This window comes from Peromyscus maniculatus, chromosome 23, assembly GCF_049852395.1.
Source record: "Peromyscus maniculatus bairdii isolate BWxNUB_F1_BW_parent chromosome 23, HU_Pman_BW_mat_3.1, whole genome shotgun sequence".
Taxonomy (NCBI): Eukaryota; Metazoa; Chordata; class Mammalia; order Rodentia; family Cricetidae; genus Peromyscus; species Peromyscus maniculatus.
In genome coordinates, this window is record NC_134874.1 from 53,270,363 (window position 1) to 53,289,350 (window position 18,988).

General features: G+C 46.9%; 1 protein-coding gene across 6 annotated transcripts in view; it reads right to left on the reverse strand.

Annotated features, from left to right (window-relative positions):
• Fry (FRY microtubule binding protein) overlaps positions 1–18,988 on the reverse strand; it is a 394,509-nt gene that overhangs the window by 32,807 nt on the left and 342,714 nt on the right. For all 6 annotated transcript variants that reach the window (XM_076560830.1, XM_076560829.1, XM_076560825.1 and 3 more), the window contains 5 exons: positions 18,282–18,443; positions 13,990–14,064; positions 9,478–9,648; positions 1,156–1,356; positions 647–808 (listed from right to left, as the gene is read on the reverse strand). In XM_076560830.1, coding sequence (XP_076416945.1) covers positions 647–808; positions 1,156–1,356; positions 9,478–9,648; positions 13,990–14,064; positions 18,282–18,443 — 771 coding nt within the window. The remainder of the gene's footprint in view (positions 1–646; positions 809–1,155; positions 1,357–9,477; positions 9,649–13,989; positions 14,065–18,281; positions 18,444–18,988) is intronic.

The window sequence follows — 18,988 nt, forward strand, 5'->3', positions numbered from 1 at the left end:
CATACAAGTGGATGGTTTTATGGATAGGATATTTTCTGTGAAAAAAAAAAACCTTAAATAAAATATCCATAGACTCTTTTGTTTTAAAGCCAACCTTTTAAGATAAGGAAATTATATGCGTTAGGAAACTCTTCTCCTCCGGGAGTCTAGCTAGGAGAGGTTTACGCAAATCTGGCATAATTCTGCGTGATTGACACTAAATATTCCTATCATGTGCCAAAAGGCAAGCATGGAATCAATGAGCAAATTGTATAATTGGTTCCTACACAAGGAAAAATTCCCCCGTGCATGCACCTCCTACACCTCACTTAGCATATTGTTTCACAAAAGCGCCTCTCTCCCAGCCACAGCGATCCCTCCCCACCACTTGGTTTTGCCATCAGTCAGAAGTCAAGTATGTCATTTTATAAAGGCCTCAGGGGAATCGACTCAAGTCTGTGAGCTGTGAGCATTAAAACAAAACAAAAACAAAAAACTTCAGAGCCCTGGGGCAGGTGCACAAGCCTCAATCATTTCACTAAAATCCGAGGAGGCAAGTCTCCCCCGACTTTGAACCTCCCTCCTCTGAGAATTCTTAACTAGGAATTTGTTACTTTTCCCCACCCATTTAAGGAAACTACAATAAAAATTCCCCAAATCTCTTCACCTTTGACCCCTCTGAAATCTGCAGGTTGTTCATATCAGGCAAAGAAGCCTCGAAGGTTGCCATTCTGGGGTTGAAGGAGTGGGGGTCGGCGGGGGTGGCGTCACAGGCGGTGGTGAGCAGCTCGATAGGATTGGCCTCCTCAGAGGGGGAGAGGTTCATGATCTGTTTAGAAAGCAACGGGAAGAAAGCGGAACACGATGTTCCTGTCAGAAGAACACAAAGCATTACTCTGCAGGTGTTGGTTGACAGGTACGGCTCTTCCGAGTTCTACACGTCCTTGATATTGGACGTGAACATAGAAGTGGCAACCACGTAGGAATGTGGCCTCGTGGCACCATCTGTCACCTACGGAGAAGGGGTCACTTAGACTCCCCCTGAGAGTTCAGATTTCAATCCAGCAGCCACAGAAAGTGTATTTAGCTGGAAACAAAACTCCTGAATTAATTACCAAAAAAAGCAAAACAAGACCCGAGGCTTCCCACTTCTCCAGTGGGAGCGTCCCTACTTACAAGGTCTGAATGTTCCAGGATCTGGCTGGCTGTGAGGTCCTCCTCCTCCGATGACTCATCTGAATCCTCATGGTTCATTTTATTCAGGCTGGGAGTACTTCTCGAGAGCTGGCGCTCCTCCAGGATCTGCATGTCACACTTGTCCAGGCTGTCCAGGGAACGTCTGCGCACCCCCCAGTTGAAGTTGTCCATGTTCTCTCCCTGAAAGCACACCACAGTCGGCTTTTCATGCTCCAGTCCTCTGGCACGCACGCACGCACGCACGCACGCCATCACACGGTCAGACCCAGCTCAGAAAAGAGCCTGGTCAGCATCAGCTAACTCTCAGGTCCTCACCTGCTGTGGGGCCCAGACTTCAGTTTACCAACGAGAGAGACCTTTTTTTTTTTTTTTTTTTTTTTGAAACAGGGTCTCATTGTATAGCCTTGGGTGGCCTGGAACTCACTTTTGTAGATCAGACTGGCCTCAAACTCACAAGAGATCCAGCTGTCTCTTTCTCTCTCCCAAGTGCTGAGACTAAAGGCATGCACTACCACACCCAGCAGGTAATGTATATATTTTTAAAAGTTGATTTTGGTAAACCCTAGAAAATTATTGTGTTTTCAAAAAATCTGTCTAAAAAAAGGAGACTATTAATATTAAAATAACTTTAAAATTAGTGTACACTCCCTTCTCCCACCAGCCCTGTTTAGTAGAGTTTTCAGAAGGAGAAACGAGTTTGCTCGAAGCACATTCCAGAATTCCTTGGCTATTAAGTAGAAGAGCATTAGGTAAACATCCCAGACTGTCTGCCACAGCAGATTCCACAGATAAAATGCAGTTAAAGGCTTGTGAGAGCCAGACACATTTTGGCGGGCCATGCACTACGCCGAAGCTGCATCCTGGCTTTTGCTTAAGGTTCAGTTTTCAATTATCCCAGGCTGGGAAGTGGTTACATTTCTTGCCTTTGCATCAAAGACTTCCTGCTGGCTTACCCATTCTGACTGAGAGCAGGCCTAGCTGGACATGGGAGTGTTACAGCCTGGAGTTCTAACTCAGATCTCTGCAAAGCAGCAGCCATTAAACAGGTCTGTTTGGCTCACATAACTCTTTTTTTTCCTGCAGAAATGAATATGGGATTTGGTTTTCTGTCTCCTAAAACAGGGCTGAAGGAAGGTATCCAGCCTGATGATGAACAAACTGTCATCGGAAACGCGGCCTGACGGTTCCCAGAGTAAAGCAATGCTTCTGAGGAGAGGTCCGCGAGCAGCAGAGTAACCCGAGAGCCACGAGTGAGCCTTAAGTGTGGTGAGCGGGAGGCTGATTGCTTGTTCCTGACTCCAGATAAGACGGGCCTGTCGGTGTCACAGTCCTCAGTGTGACAGACCTCAGTGTGACAGACCTGTCCTCAGTGTGACAGACCTGTCCTCAGTGTGACAGACCTGTCCTCAGTGTGACAGTCCTGTCCTCAGTGTGACAGACCTGTCCTCAGTGTGACAGACCTCAGTGTGACAGTCCTGTCCTCAGTGGGACAGACCTGTCCTCAGTGGGACAGACCTGTCCTCAGTGTGACAGACCTCAGTGTGACAGACCTGTCCTCAGTGTGACAGTCCTCAGTGTGACAGACCTCAGTGTGACAGACCTGTCCTCAGTGTGACAGTCCTCAGTGTGACAGTCCTGTCCTCAGTGTGACAGACCTGTCCTCAGTGTGACAGACCTGTCCTCAGTGTGACAGTCCTGTCCTCAGTGTGACAGACCTGTCCTCAGTGTGACAGTCCTCAGTGTGACAGACCTGTCCTCAGTGTGACAGACCTGTCCTCAGTGTGACAGTCCTCAGTGTGACAGACCTGTCCTCAGTGTGACAGACCTGTCCTCAGTGTGACAGACCTGTCCTCAGTGTGACAGACCTCAGTGTGACAGACCTGTCCTCAGTGTGACAGACCTCAGTGTGACAGTCCTCAGTGTGACAGACCTCAGTGTGACAGACCTGTCCCCAGTGTGACAGAACTCTCCTGTAACAGGTGTCAACTGAGTTTGGCCTAGGTCTGCTTTGGCTATCTGCGGGGAAAAGCAACAGGAAGACTCCTAAGCACATCACCCCAGATAGAGAAACTGTAACTGTCGTCTGTCCTTGTTATGGTACTTTTAGGATTTATTTATTCATTTATTTTCAGACAGGGTTTCTCTATGTAGATCTGGCTGTCCTGGAACTCACTCTGTAGACCAGGGTGGCCTTGAACTCAGAAATCCGCCTGCCTCTGCCTCCCGAGTGCTGGGATTAAAGGTGTGTGCCATCACTGCCCGCTGGGTTTATTTATTTTTATTTTATGTACATGAGTGTTTGCCTGCAGGTGTGAATGTGCACCACGTGTGTGCAGTGCCCGCAGAGGCCAGAGGAGGGAATCAGGTCCCCGAAAGTGAAGTTATGATGGCTGTGAACTGCTCGGGACTGAACCTGGGTCTGTATTCATGCTTCTATACTACACGGGTTGGGCTTCCCTGGTTTGAAGTATTCCAAAGTCTCAATTTTTTGAGCACCATCACGGAGCTCCCGAATAGAAAATTCCATGGTACAGATCACAGTCAAAACCCAGGACCTCTAAAAATGACGTATAAAATTATCTTTAGGCTAAATGCAGAGGAAATAAAAGTGAATTTAGCATTTAGACTTAGGTATCATCCTCAAGAAACTGTATATATTATGTGTATGCAAATATTCCAAAATAAATAAGTAAATAAACAAAACTCCTCAAATCTGGAACCCTTCTAGTCCCAGATGCTCTAGATAAGGAAACTTGACTTGTACCTGTCCCCTGTAGATGGATATGATAAATTACCACTAAATAATTGTTGTATTCTTCCTGGTGGGAATAGTTAATTCCTTGGCTGAAAGTAAGTACTGTAAGTCAGAATATGAAAAAAGAAATGCACTTGGGAGGCAGAGCCAGGAAGATCTCTGTGAGTTCGAGGCCAGCCTGGTCTACAAAGCGAGTTCCAGAACAGGCTGCAAAGCTTCATAGAGAAACCCTGTCTCGAAAAACCAAAACAAACAAAAAAAATGTATAAGACCAAAAAGTCTTGAAAGAAAAGAAAAATGTAATTCATGAAGAAAGGAACAAGAATGAAGAAAGGTGAACACAGAGAAGGCGAAGACCCTGGGGAAAAAACTTAAACCTAAAACACGCCACCAAATTTCCTGTGCCAAATGGACAGGCGTGTTGGGCAGGGTCTCACAAGCAACAGCTCTGGAGGTCGCCTCCGTTGATCCTAAGCCTGAAGCTTCACAGCGTATCTAAGGTAAGAGGCTGCCACACTGGGGCAGGCATGCTCATGTTGATATGGGGGACCCACGACCTGGTGACAACCCGAGCCCCCTGTGAGTGAGAACTGGGGGGCACAGATAACAGCCGTCTTAATAGAGGATGTAACGGCTCCATTCTAGGCAAAGGTGTTGAAATGATCTCCCTGGTAGTAGCTGAGGGGTTGAGATGGAGCAACCCTTACCGACTCTAGCGCCAGGTAAGGTCCATGGTGGAAAGGCTATGGGTGTAGCTAAGAGGTGGAGCACATGCTTAGCACTGTTAACAGTTCCTGGGGTGGATTTCTAGCACACACAACAAAATTCTACTGTGGGTGAAGGTCAGCCCAGATTCATTGTTTTAATTTTATGTGTTTAAATGTTTTGTCTACATATGTGCCTATGTGCCATGTGTGTGCCGTTCTGGCAGAGGCAAGAAGAGGGTGTAAGATCCCTGGAACTGGAGTTACAGATGGTTGTGAACCGCCAAGTAGGTGTGCTGGGAACAGAACTTGGGTCCTTTGCAAGAGCAGCCAGTGTTCTTAACCACTAAGCTATATTTCCAGCCCCGAGCCCAGCTTTCTCAGCATGGCACAAAATACACTCAGTGAGGGCCATCCGTGCTGTCCCTCTACCAGATGTCCAATTATACCCTATGTCACAAACAAAGTTAAGTCAAAACCCTGTTAATTTATGATGCCAGGTTATGGACGTAAAAACACAGAGTGCGGCTAACTATTTCAGACGGACCATTTGCACATACAGTTATCCAACTTAAACGTAACACCCAGAGTTCATATTGAGGTAGCAGAATATTCACAAATACCCCAGAAATGTTAGAAAATGATATTCTTGAAATTATTTCAAATAAAACCCTGTTAAAATTATTGTTGTTGTCATTATTGGAGTGCTGGGGACTGAAGCAGGTCTTTGTGTATGCTAAGAAAACGCTCTGCCATTGAGTGAGTCCAACCGAGAGCGACAGGGTCATGGGTCAGCCTGCTTAAGATGCTGTCGATTTAGGTCAGGGGTCAGGACATGATCATCACCAGCCCCGCCCCTTTCTTGAAGGACACTGGTTTGGATGAAAATTTATCTATTGCCAGACAGAGATGGCTAGCTTTGGAATCTTAGAAAAGGAAGTGGGTGTTTGTTTGTTTGTTTGTTTGTTTTGTTTTTCTGGCAGGCTGGGGATGGAACCCAGGCCTCACTCATGCTAAGCAGGCAATCTACCACTAAGGTCCATCCTTAGCCCGACCTCACTTTCTACAGAATGACAGCACTCAGCCAGTGTGTGACTGTCTCGTCAGGAACAGAAGGGGGCCTGCCTAGCCGTAGATCAGAGACTTGTCTCCTCTCAAGAGATACAACCATGCCACTTCCAGAACTAAGGATAATAAAGCATTTTCAGATCTTAGAATATATTTCCATACTAGAGCAGCCAAGGGGAGCAAAACAAAAGAAAAAAAACCTATCACACACACCTGCACACAAGTTGGCATACATGTGCTGGAGGGGATGCGGGGAGGGGGGGAGGGGAAGCGCACGTTGTTATGTAACTACGCCAGGATACAGCCTGCCAGTGCACCAGAATTAAGAATAACAGCATCTTACCTGAAGTTCCTGGGGAGCAGTTTGAATGGACAGAAAAACAAACAAAAGGTCTATTTAAAATGATTGTATAAAACACTCCAGCACATTTTAGTTTTCACACAACAACAATAGTGTTCGCAACACATACATTCTTCAGTAGACACAACTTTAAAAAAAAATGGAGGACAGTATGTACAAACTCCATTGAGAAAGTCAATATTCAGCACTAGAGGTTCCGCACATCTTCCTGGAAGATGACGAGGCTGATGAGAAGTGGGGCTGATCGTGAGCCCCACTTTCAGAAGCAGCCCCCAACTTCAACGACAACGTTGTCCTCTTTAACAACTGTTTATTTAGAAATTGGCTAAACGTCATGGGAGAGAGAAGAGGGGGAGCGCCAGCTGACCCCCCTCACTAAAAGCGTTTGCGGTTATGGTCTGTCCATCTCGGATGTGAAATTAGTAGCGCAGAGAGAGCTAGGCGCAACAACAACAACAAAACACAACTTGGGCTTTTGCTTGTTGTTTCTTCTTGTTTTGGCAACCCTGTTTTGATGAAGAAGCCAGACTTTGCTTACATTACCCGTATGATCACTAGCTGTTCACCACTGGTGGGGATGTCCGGCCGACTGGTGCAGAGAACACCAGCTGTTTGCCCGGCACCGCCCCACACTCCTGTACCCGTCTTCTGACTCCTCATGCTGGCCCCACAGGCAGGTTTCCTTATACCCAGGGGACCAACGGGCAGGCCTACCATTCAAGATGACGCTCGGATGCTTCCATGGTACTGTGCTGTCCACATCACATTTTATCTTAATTTTAGTTTGAAAACTGCAGAACATTCTCAGGGGTTTATCTCTTTATTTTGGAGACTGGGGTTCCCTGTGCTGACCAAGCTGACTTTGAACTCCTGGGCTCAGGAGTACCTTCAAGTTCCTGGAGCTACAGATGTGCACCACTTTGTTTGGATGTTTTTCTTATTCTCTGAAGCTCCTTACACGAATACTAATCTTTAAAAACACCTATTTCATTGTATGTGCATGGAGTGTTTTGCCTGCATGTATGTATGTGCAGTGCCTGCACAGGCCAGAAGAGGGTGCAGGACTCCCCCTGGGATTGGTGTTACAGATGGTTGTGGGTTGCCGGGTAGGTGATGGGAACTGAGCCTGAGTCCTCTAGAAGAGCAGCCCGTATATTAACTGCCCAGCCCTCTCTACACGCCCTAACATCTCCATCTTAGATGACAAAATAACAGATGTGATTTTCGTTGTCAGTTGCTGTTGGCTGGGACAACAGAGACAGTGACAGATGAGGTCTGGTATTCATTATTTACTGTTCTGGGAAAACATTAGGTTTTTGGGTTTGTCTTTCTCAGGGCTGGGATGGAACCCAGGGAGTCAAGCCTATCAGACTGTTAGGCAAGTGTTCTGTCACTGAGCTAGCAGTTCTGGAACTATGTTTTGATTCCCCTGCAGGGCACTCCGTGGTGTAACATTGTCCTAGACTGAGACAGGAAAAGGGCGGCTCTCTTGATGTCAGTGTTCCCCCTCCCTAGTTTAACTTCCGGAATTCAGAGGGTGCGGGGCTTGAACCCTAGCCTAAGAACAACCTTCAGTCAGCGGCTGGCTGGAGGAGCCCTTGGCCTTGGCTGACCACTCAGCTCTGGCTCAGACATTTCAAAAGAACTCAAGACTGAACTGCTTTGTGTTATCATTTGGAAACAGTCTTCATTGCGTTTAGTGAATTCCTTCTTGGTCACTAATTATGGTTAGCCGGATCCCCTGCAATCCTCTTAATTGGTCTAAGAACAGCTTAAGATGAAAATTAAGCATTCAATCGAAGTTTGCCTTGCAGTCAGTTCCTCCCCCCGCCCCCCACCAGCTGAGGACCGAACCCAGGGCCTTACGCTTGCCCCAACCCCAGGTCCTTCCTTCCTTCCTTCCTTCCTTCCTTCCTTCCTTCCTTCCTTCCTTCCTTCCTTCCTTCCTTCCTTCCTTCCTTCCTTTCTTTCTTTCTTTCTTTTGTTTTTTGTTTTGTTTTGTTTTGTTTTGTTTTGTTTGAGACAGGGTTTCTCTGTGTAGCCCTGGCTGTCCTGGAACTCACTCTATAGACCAGGCTGGCCTCGAACTCACAGGGATCTGCCTGCCTCTGCTTTCCCAGTGCTGAGATTGAAGGCCTGCACCACAATACCCAGCAGTACTTTATTTTTACTGTTTTTTCCCCCCTTTCTCTCTTTTGGTGGAGTCAGTGATGGAGAAACAGCCCAGGGCCCCGAGCATAGTAGACAACATACTCTAGCAGCAGTGCCAGCCTCAGCCAGCGCTTTTGGGTCTGGGTTTGCTCAGTGTGTTGGCTAGGGAAATAATGATTATTCCATGTACCTGCATCTCTCCTGCTGGGACAGACATCAGACAGATGTGGCCCTGGAAGTCAACAGAAGACTGCACTTTGGCCCTAACTAGACATAAGTGGGTTTACCAGTAGTCCCATTCTTTCAGGAAGCCACCCAGACTCCTGTTTCCCCATAAGATTACAGTCAAGAGGCAGCCATCTGCTGTAGGTGATAGTAAACTTTGACTTGGGGCCTCTACTTTTAACTGTAAGAGCGGAAGAAAGCCCGTTGGAATGGAAAGTACATTTCATTAACTAGGAACGGACCAGTGCAGCTTTAGGAGACACAATCTCACTCAAGCGGTGGAGTTTTCATTCCCTGGAGGCAAAACACTGCCTCTCCCAGGGAACATGCCCTGAGCTGTACAAATGAAGGTGATTCTCTTCCTCCTCCCAAACCTCAGATAGCAGAAAAGCATCTTATTACCATGTTTGCCGTTCCAAGCAAACAGATCTGTACATGCCTGCCAGGACTTGAATGCAGCTGCTCCAGAGGTCTGGAATGTTGACCACCAACTAACCCAAGGCAGGGCAAAGACGGCAGACCTCTGCCTCTGTCTCATGCTTTATATTTTATCCCAGGCTCTAATGCTTTCATCAAACACAGCACAAGAATGTGGGAGCCCTCAGGCTCCCATCCCACGGGGTGGCCAGCGAGCTTTGAAGCACCTTGATCATAGCAACTTTACATTTGGAATGAAATGTTTAGCATATTTTGCCCAGGTCCCAGTGAACAGGCCCAGAAATGATGCATTCCTGTGATTAAATAAGATAACAACCCCCTCGGACTACACACACAGTCTGTGTAGTTATTGCAACTCAGATTTTTCCCGCTTACGACTAAGCTGGCAGCTCTTGCTGCGAGCCCAGACAGGAAGGGTGGGGTGACTTCTGCAAAAGTGAAGCAGCCGTGCTTTGGAGAAGTTGATTCAAAACGGAGTTTACAGTTTCCCAACTAGAGACCTTGCTATAGAGAGTGGCAAGGCAAAGTTTGGAAAGCAACTCTGTTTTGTTAGCCTGGGACAAGCCGAGAGGGTGACTGCGACAGAGAATACACCGTACCTCCCCGTCCTCCAGTTCCACGTCCAGGAAATCGAAGTCTCTGAAGACTCGGAACTGCTGCTCACTGTTGGTGTCGTCCATGTTCTCCTGCTCCCGGGCGCCGTCCTCGGACGACACCAGGCTGGTCTGATGCTCTGGCAGATCCAGGTCCCCGCACGAGGAAAAAATCACCTAGGAACCAAAGGAGCCCTCTTTTGAGAAACTCACCTCCCTTCAGTTGTTTGTACAACGAGTGATGGCCATTGGCTCCCTGGAGGACTGTGTCTCCAGTACACACCTAATTCCTTAAGTGGGTATTTTTAGAATGTTCTTCTATTATTTATGTTGGACAGGTGCCTTCGGATTAAACTCGCTGCAGACACTCAAGTGCTTACACTACAAAAGCATTCTAGAGTTGAATGGCTATCTCAGTGCGGACGGTGAGATACTGTGTGTGTGTGTGTGTGTGTGTGTGTGTGTGTGTGTGTGTGTGTGTGTGTGTGTAACAACTAAGCATGTGTTCACGGCCAAACTGGAGCAACTAAAATTTTCCACTCTTGCTGAGCTGAGGTTAGAAATTATGTACCTTCACACGTCAAATGGACATAAATAATATTTTACGGATGACGTCAAGCTATGTTATTATAAAATGAACCTTGGGAACAAAGGCTTTAACCCTTTGAGAGATAAACCAGAGACTGGGAAGGATTAGCAAAGGGAAGCCAAATTCCTATGTGTAGGTTCTTTTTAGTTAGACATTCTATTTTTTAATTAGTTAATCAACTTAAGACAGAGTCTCACTGTGTGTCCTGGCTGGCCTGGAACTTTCCATATAGACCAAGGTGCCCTTAAACTCAGAGATCTGCCTGCCTCTGCCTCCCAAGTGCTGGAATTAACAGAGAGTATGACTCAGCGGCAGAGCATCTGTCTCATATACAGAGTGTCCGGGTTCAAGCCCCAGCAAAACCAGAGGAAAAAGAAAGAAAGAAAGAAAGGGAGAGAGAAAGAAAGAGAGAAAGAAAGAAAGAAAGAGAGAAAGAGAGACAAAGTGTTGGGATTAAAGGCGTGCACCACCATGACCAGCTATTGAAACATTTTAATAGATCTTTAAAAAAAATGGTTGGTTCATCCTGTCTTTGTTTTTTTGAGATAAGGTCTCATTAGGTCTCTCAGGCTGCCCTAGAACTCTTTATGTAGCCCAGGCTGGCCTCCATTCAGGAGGGTCCTCTCGCCTCAGCCTCTGGGTGACTATGTTCACAGGTGTAAATCACCACACCTGACTTAACAGAACTTGGAAGAACTAATAAACAGCAAACGTTTTGCTAGCCGCTGTCTGTTGAATACAGATATAAAATCAAATCAAGAGCTTTCTTTTGTGAACTGAGGTATCCAGGGGAAAAAGGGGGTGCACAACTGTGTTGACGATTCTACAAGAAAGAATGGCCACTGGGCCGTGGTGGCGCACGCCTTTGATCCCGCACTCGGGAGGCAGAGGCAGGCTGATCTCTGTGAATTCAAGGCCAGCCTGGGCTACAGAGTGAGATCCAGGACAACCAGAGAAACCCTGTCTTGAAAAATCAAAAAGAACCCAAAACCAAAAAACCATAAAATCAAAAACAAAACTAAAAAAGAAACAGCACCCCCCCCAAAAAAAATGAGTGACTAATTAGGACTTCATTATTGTGGAGAATTGGAATACTAATGATCCAGAGCTAAAATCATCTTGGGCTATTTTTAGTACTCTTACTGACCATTCTTTGCTTACCCTTGAGTCTGACCCAACATCCATTTGATTTAATAAGTAAAACCTGCCGGGTGGTGGTGGCGGCGGCGGCGGCGGCGGCGGCGGCGGCGGCGGCGGCGGCGGCGGCGGCGCACGCCTTTAATCCCAGCACTCGGGAGGCAGAGGCAGGCGGATCTCTGTGAGTTCGAGGCCAGCCTGGTCTACGGAGTGAGTTCCAGGACAGGCTCCAAAGCTACACAGAGAAACCCTGTCTCGAAAAAACAAAAATGAAACAAAACAACAAAAAAAAGTAAAACCTTTGAAATACATTCTTAGCAGGCCACTAGCTTCCACCACTCCCAGCTAAGAAGGTCATCAGATGTCGTCTAGCAGCAAGGGTTCCCCTGCTCGACGTGCCCTGCTTTTCCCACCAGTGCATTTGGTAAATGCCATCATTTACGAGAAAAGTTCCGTGGTGGTGGTGGAACACGACATTCTGGTCAACCTGAGTCTGTGCTCCCAGGCCACAGTCACTAAAATGTGGCTCAAGGGCTCCAGAATAAAGTAGCTTAATTCTTTTGAGGGGAGAGCTATATTCTGTGTCGACACTTGATATAACCATTATAATAGTCCCCTCTTCCTTTAAAGTGGGCAAGTTATTGTAAGAACAGAAATGTAACAAATACCTTTCCAGGTTAAAAAGAGTGAATGGGGATTGAATGTAGTAATTTTTTTTTCTCTAGTGTGTAAAAATAATCCTGTGTTTTGGACTGCATAGATAAAACATCTCAGGTCTGAAAAATCCAAAATCTTAGAATGTTTTAAAACTAGCCAGGTAGTGGTGGCACATGCCTTTAATCCCAACACTCTGGGAGGTAGAGGCAGGCAGATCTCTGTGAGTTCGAGGTCAGTCTGGTCTACAAAGAGAGTTCCAGGATAGCTAGGGTTGTTACACAGAGAAGCCCTGTCTGGCGGGGGGGGGGGGGGGGAGACGATGACGGACTCGCTCTGTAGACCAGGCTGGCCTTGAACTCAGAGATCCTCTTGCCTCTGCCTTCTGAGTGCTGGGACTAAAAGCATATACCACCGTGTCTGGCTTAAATCTGAAACTTTTTTTTTTTTTTTTTTTTTTTTTTTGGTTTTTCGAGACAGGGTTTCTCTGTGTAGCTTTGCGCCTTTCCTGGAACTCACTTGGTAGCCCAGGCTGGCCTCGAACTCACAAAGATCCGCCTGCCTCTGCCTCCCGAGTGCTGGGATTAAAGGCGTGCGCCACCACCGCCCGGCTAAATCTGAAACTTTTAAAGTGATGAAATGCTCCAAATGTTCAAATTTCGGAGAAGTCTAGATTTTTGAGGGTTGATCACTGGGTTAAGTGTACCCCAAGTCTCCAAAATCTATGATACACTCACGTTGGAAGCACCTGGTCCCAAGCATTTCAGATAAGGAGCATGTCACCTGTTTCCCATGAACTGTGTGCAATATGACACATCCTCGTGAACAGGCAATCACAAATGAGCGTGCAAGATAAATCAAACAGAGGGCCGTGGAGTCTTCCACTCAAGTCCGGTTTCCTCCACGGACGCACCCTTTCTGGTGAGCACCGCTTAACGATTGTAACGGACTACAGGCAAACTTTTATGGCCAGGAAATCTAAGGTGCTCAGTGTGAACTTGGGGAAGAGTGCTGCCCTGAACACCACCACTGGAGCAGAGATAAACGGTCCCATCATGAAGTCACACGACAAAGGTGACTTAAACAGAAGCCCTGTCTAGCTGGTGCTTTCCCAGTTGACACGTTGGCAGGCTCTCATGGGCCGCTAATATTTTACCTGCTCGTGAGCAGCAGACATAGTCTGGGCCATTAAAACACAGCCTCACAGAGAAATCTAAATGTCTTAGTTTGCTATTTCTTTTTAAATGATGACTAGAGATACTGTAATATACAAAAATATACATGGAATTCAGGCCCTGAGGTTTTTAACATTTTTTTCTAAAAATATGCTCACCATACATAATTTGAATGTTCTGAAATTACTTTCAGAAATTCACTTCTGTGCGTCAGTCATCTCTTCATCTAAAAGCCTGAAGGCATTTTCTTTTCTACCTATAACACCAGTGAAAGTTTAAATGCCATCATTTTGATAAATACTTGGTTGTTTTTTGGTTTTTCAAGACAGGGTTTCTCTGTGTAGCCTTGACTGTCCTGGAACTCCCTCTGTAGACCAGGCTGGCCTTGAACTCACAAGATCAGCCTGCCTCTGACTCTCCAGTGCTGGGGCTAAAGGCATGTACCGCCATTGCCCGGCTTTGGTAAGTATTTGTAATGTTTCGTTTTTTTTCATTGTGATGTGACTAGCAAGCAGACTATAACATTTTTAGTAAACTTTGGCCAATACATCCTTATTTTCATGTTATTTTATGCAAGTAAAATGGTGACATCATAATGCAATGAGTGAGCAGTGGGCAAAACTATATTCAAGAGGAATTAGAGGAATGTGCCCATATGTCACGGAGATGTGGCAGACACCATCATGTATGTGGTGGTGTAGTCTGGGCGTGTTTACACAAACAAACAGGGTCTGAACATAGCTCTTTTCGAAGGCGAACCGGAGCAAAGGGCAGTGAAATCCTTCCTTGTCTCTGCACTAAAATTACAATTCGTGGGGCGAGAAGGGAGAAACACAGGGGCTGAATGTAATGGTGGCTATCGGACTTGTCATTCACGGTGGAATCTTCAAGGTCAGTGTCAGAACAGACCAAAGGCAAAAGCAATACGATACCAAAATAACCATGGCACACAAAAGAACTTACAGATGGGTTTTTGCTTAGTCCAACTTCTTGGCCACACAGAGAAAGGACATGAACCAATTTCTCTTTTGTTCTTTTCTGGAAAACAAAAAACACAGGTAAGGTTTTTATTCTGAGGCCCCATGAGCAAATCTGCCTTAATACTATAGGTCCTAGCTACAAAAAGTGGATGGTAATGCTTAAAATGTAGCCCCAGATAGTTGAGATATAAAACACACAGGCTTGGCACATCAAGAATGTAAAATAACTTGTTGATAATTGTAAAATAACAATAGTGTATTCAAATACTATTTTACATATGCTGAGTTAACTGTCCTCATTAGAGTTACTAATTTTGTGATGAAGGGCCATGACCAAAGCAGCCTGGAGAGGAAGGGGTTTATTCAGCTTTCCCCTCCACATCACTGCTCATCACTGAGGGAAGTTAGGGCAGGAACTCAAACAGGGCAGGAAACTGGAAGCAGGAGCTGACGCAGAGGTCATGGTGTGTGTGTGTGTGTGTGTGTGTGTGTGTGTGTGTGTGTGTGTGTGTGTGTGTGTGTGCTGCTTATTGGCTCGCTTCCTGTGGCTTCCTCGGCCTGCTTTCTTATAGAACCCAGGGCCACCAGCCTAGTGGTGTTCCTACCCACAATGTGCTGGGTCCTCCCCCATCAATCACTAATTAAGAAAACCTCCTAGAGGTTTGCCTGCAGCCCCATCTTTTGGAGGCATTTTCTCAGTCAGCTCCCTTCCTCTCTGATGACTCTAGTGTGTGGAGTTGACATAAAACTATCCAGCACAGTTACACAGACTGTTATTAGGTTTGGCTAGATGGCCCAACTGGAAAGATGCATGCCGTCAAACCCGGCTATATGAGCAGTGGGATCCCCTGAACCCACACGGCGGAAAGAGAGAACTGACGCTACAAGCTGTCCTATCACCTCCACAAACATGGTGTGGTTGGCATGTGCTGTGGCATGTTCCCAATCCCTCAAATACATACATAAAGTTAAAAGTGGAAAATTAGTTTTTTTTTTTTTTTTTGAGGTACTAAGGAGTAAGTCTGGGGCTGCAATGCATGTGTTCTTAACACAGAGATGCATCCCTAGGCCTCTTTTTATTTATTTATTTTAAAATTAAAACAACTTTTATTTTGTGTGCATGGGTGTTTTGCCTGCATGGATGTCTGTGCACCACATGTGTGCTGTACCTATGGAGGCCAGAAAAGGGCCTCAGATCCCCCTGGAACTGGAGTTACTGATGACTGTGAGCTGGCCTGTGAGTGCCAGGTCCTCTACAGGACACAGTGCTCTTAACTGCTGAGCCGTCTCTCCAGCCCTATGTTATTTATTTTAAAGTGACTGTTAACTAAAACAAGGCTCTCTCCATGTTTGAACTGTACAGGGCTGCCCTGTTACCCAGGGTGGGTGTGTGCCTCTATGAGAATCAGTTCCTAGGTCCTTCAGTGGCCATCCGTGGGCTCCCTGGATATCCCTTCTTGTACATTACAACTTTTAGTTCCAGAGAGGCTTGGCTTTTCTTCCATCAGAAAGAGATGTATTTTGTTACAGAACAAGCCTTTTCTGGCTCCAATGAGAATATTCTTACTGTTAGTTATTCATAAGCCATGGCAAAGTTAGAATTAAGTTAGGTCTAAATCCCTTTGCTTTTCTTCATGAACCTCCATTTGCAGCCTCTTATATATGACAAGACTCTTCTAGAACCAACTGCATTTCCCAACAAGGTAACGAGGGTTTCAGAACGAAAAGAAATACGGTGACTGTGACCTAGAGATGTTGACATAGTTAAGATCCAGTCATAAAATAATCCTGCAAATCCTCCTTCATCTGATTTTGGTTTGTTAGATGGAAACTTCTAGAAGCTGCTATTCATGTTAAGATCTTCTTCCTCCTCCTTTTTTTGAGAGTCTCTGTATGTAGCCCTAGATGTCCTGGAGCTACATGGACCAGGCTGACCACGAACTCACAGAGATCCACCTGCCTCTGCCTCCGCTCTGCTGGGATTCAAGGCGTGCGCCATCACATCCAGTTTAAGATTTCCTTTCTTTATGGAACTTGGTTCACTGTATCTTTCACCCCAAGTGATAGAATTACTCAATGTGGGATCACTTCACAGCCAGACGGGAGGGCTTTGCTGCTGAATGGCAGATCTCAGTTACCTCCCTAGCCTTAATTTCATTCTCCAACTCTGAGGTGAAACCAGTGAAGCAACAAGGCCCAGGCCAGCCCCCTCCTCATCTCTTTCTCAACCACGACTGCAGCCACCAGCCACTGCCGTGTCTCACTAGGCTCTGGGCTGGCCTTCCAGTCCTGGAGATGACGGTGAGCTGTGAGGTGTGCAGACAGAGTATTGGGCTTGCTCGGTACCCACCTAGCCTGCTTCTGAGAATCCAGGCTTTCTTTCTATCCTGGGAAGGTCTCCTCTTTGCCACCTTCAAACACTGTGCAAGAGACCCTTCTCCTGGGCTGGAGAGGTGGCTCAGTGGTTAAGAGCACTTGTTGCTCTTACAGAGGACCTGGGTTCAGCTCCCAGCACCCACATGGCAGCTCACAACCATCTGTAAGTCTAATTCCAGGGAATCTGGCATCCTCTTCTGGCATCCACAGGTGCTGCGTGCACATGGTATGTACACACACATACACACAAAACACTTATACACATGGAATAAACATAAACCAATCTAACAAAAAGCTCCTTTTCCAGAACTACTGTGGATGTCAGAAGAGGGTGAGTAGTCTCCAGCCCGAAATCATCAGAACCCGAAGCCATGAAAATCTGGAGCCACTAGAATTTGCTGTTGCTTCCTATGGAGCTAACAGGAGGCCAAGACCTTGGGAAGGGAAGATGGGGAGGTAAGGAGTGTTGTGGGATAACCTCTGCAGGCTGTGGATGTATTTTATTACCATTGGTTAATAAAGAAGCTGCTTCGGCCTATAGGATGGCAGGATGGAGCCAGGTGGGAAATCCAAGCAGAGATACTGGGAGAAGAAGGGCAGAGTTGGGAGAGATGCCAGCAAGCTGCCAGAGCAACAAGATGTACCAAAGAACAGGTAATGCCACAAAGCCACGTGGCAAAATATAGATGAATAGAAATGGGTTAATTCGAGTTATAAGAGCGAGTTAGTAATAAGCCTGAGCAATAGGCCAAACAGTTTGTAATTACTATGAAGCCTCTGAGAGATCATTTTAGAAGCAGCTGTGGGACTGAGTGGTACAGAAAAGCCTCCATTTACAAAGGAGAGAGAGTCTAACGCTCTGAATCCTAACATCTGGGGTGCAGACGTTAACAGCTGGGGTGCAGCTGGGCTTAGAGCCAAGATGGATGCTGCTGTCATTTTGATCTTTAGTTTTGTATCAAAAGCCCAGGTGCTAAAGGCTCAGTCACCAGCCGGCAGTGCTGCTGGGGGACGGTGGGCCCTTTAGGAGGTGGAGCCTAGTAGGAGGAAGTTACGTCACTGGGGGGGGGGTGAGTTCTCGAAGGGGACAGCGGGACTCCTGCCCCTTCCTCTCTTTCTCTTTGCCTCCTGGCTGTCATGAACGAACAAGCCTCCTCCTCGGTGAACCCTGCCGTCACGGGCCCAGCGGCAGGGCCGAGTGGCCATGAACTGCAGCCTCATGGGCCAACGCGAGTCGTTATCAGCCTGCAGGTATTTTGACTCATTTACACAGGACTCATTAACACGGACAGCTTAATAAAACCCTTTTCCGCTTAAGGTAACTTTCCAGGGGGCGCCTGGCACATGTCATGGAAACACTGGAGAAAACTGCAGGGTGTTTGCCTGACGGCCGTGTGGCATCAGAACAGTGATGGTTAGCCACGGGCTGGCGTCCAGTCCTAGGCTCTCATCACTAACCACAGAGAATTCTGGCAGTTCCTCCCGCCCTGTTCTGTTTCGTCTACTGATGTCAACTCTGCTTCAAGCTTATGCTCTGAGGGGAACCTCCAGAAGGCCCTTTGAGTGCATGGCCCTGGCCACTCTTTATTGGACATGATATCTGGAGGACTCACTTTGACATGGGTTAGGGGACAAGGGTCAGGACTGCCTTGCACAGATTCGAAGAGCTGCCACATGAAAGGAAGCTCGGATTTGTTTCCCAAGCCACAGGAGACATAGAAGCAATGATTGAAGAGGCAAGAGTCAGACAACTGAACACTAACGGGCTGTTCCCGATAAAGGGATTGCCCTTTCGATGCTGAGAGACCCCATGGCTGGAGGCGCCAGGGTCTACATGGCAACGTTTCTGGGGGGTGGGGTGGTGAATGGCAGAGTTCAGTTTCACAGAGGGACCCGTACCTGAGAATACTGGGGCCTTTTCCAGCTCACAGGGACAAGGACATTGGAGTTAGAGCCCGAGGAGGTGGACGACGCACTCCGGGTGACGGCCATTGCCCTCGGCTTCCCATCCCGTCCAGAGGAGTTCTGTAGTTCGTCATATCGTCTCCCGATGATCGGCGTCTGGAGAAAGGACAGTGCAGGGCCACCATTATTCCACCCCACACTTCTGCGGTCTATGGAACTGTTCAGCCCAGAAGAAATGAAAAACTGATCACGCACGTGGTTAGAACCAGAACAGATCAGACAGAGAGACTCAGTGTCATGTGCAGGCTCTTTTTCCTGGTCGATGTATGTTCTGAGCCATTTACACACTGAATACCCCCCCACCCTGGTTGTCAGCAAGGAACCAATGCCATGGCTGCTTCATTAGACTTTAGATCAGCGGTTCTCAATCAGAGCGTCGTGACCCCCTCACCAAACCTCTATCGCCAAAACTATTTACATTATGATTCATAACAGTAGCAAAATTACAGTTATGAAATAATAACGAAGTCAGTGTTACGGCTGGGGGTCAGCACAGCATGAGGAACTGTGTTAACGGGTCGCAGTGTTAGGGAGGTGGCTAACCTCTGCCCTAGACCCTAGTGATGAAGACTTGTAAACCGTGAGGCCAGCTGAGTCAGTTTTCAGACGTTTAAGCTTGAAAGAACCATTCCCCCCCTCCC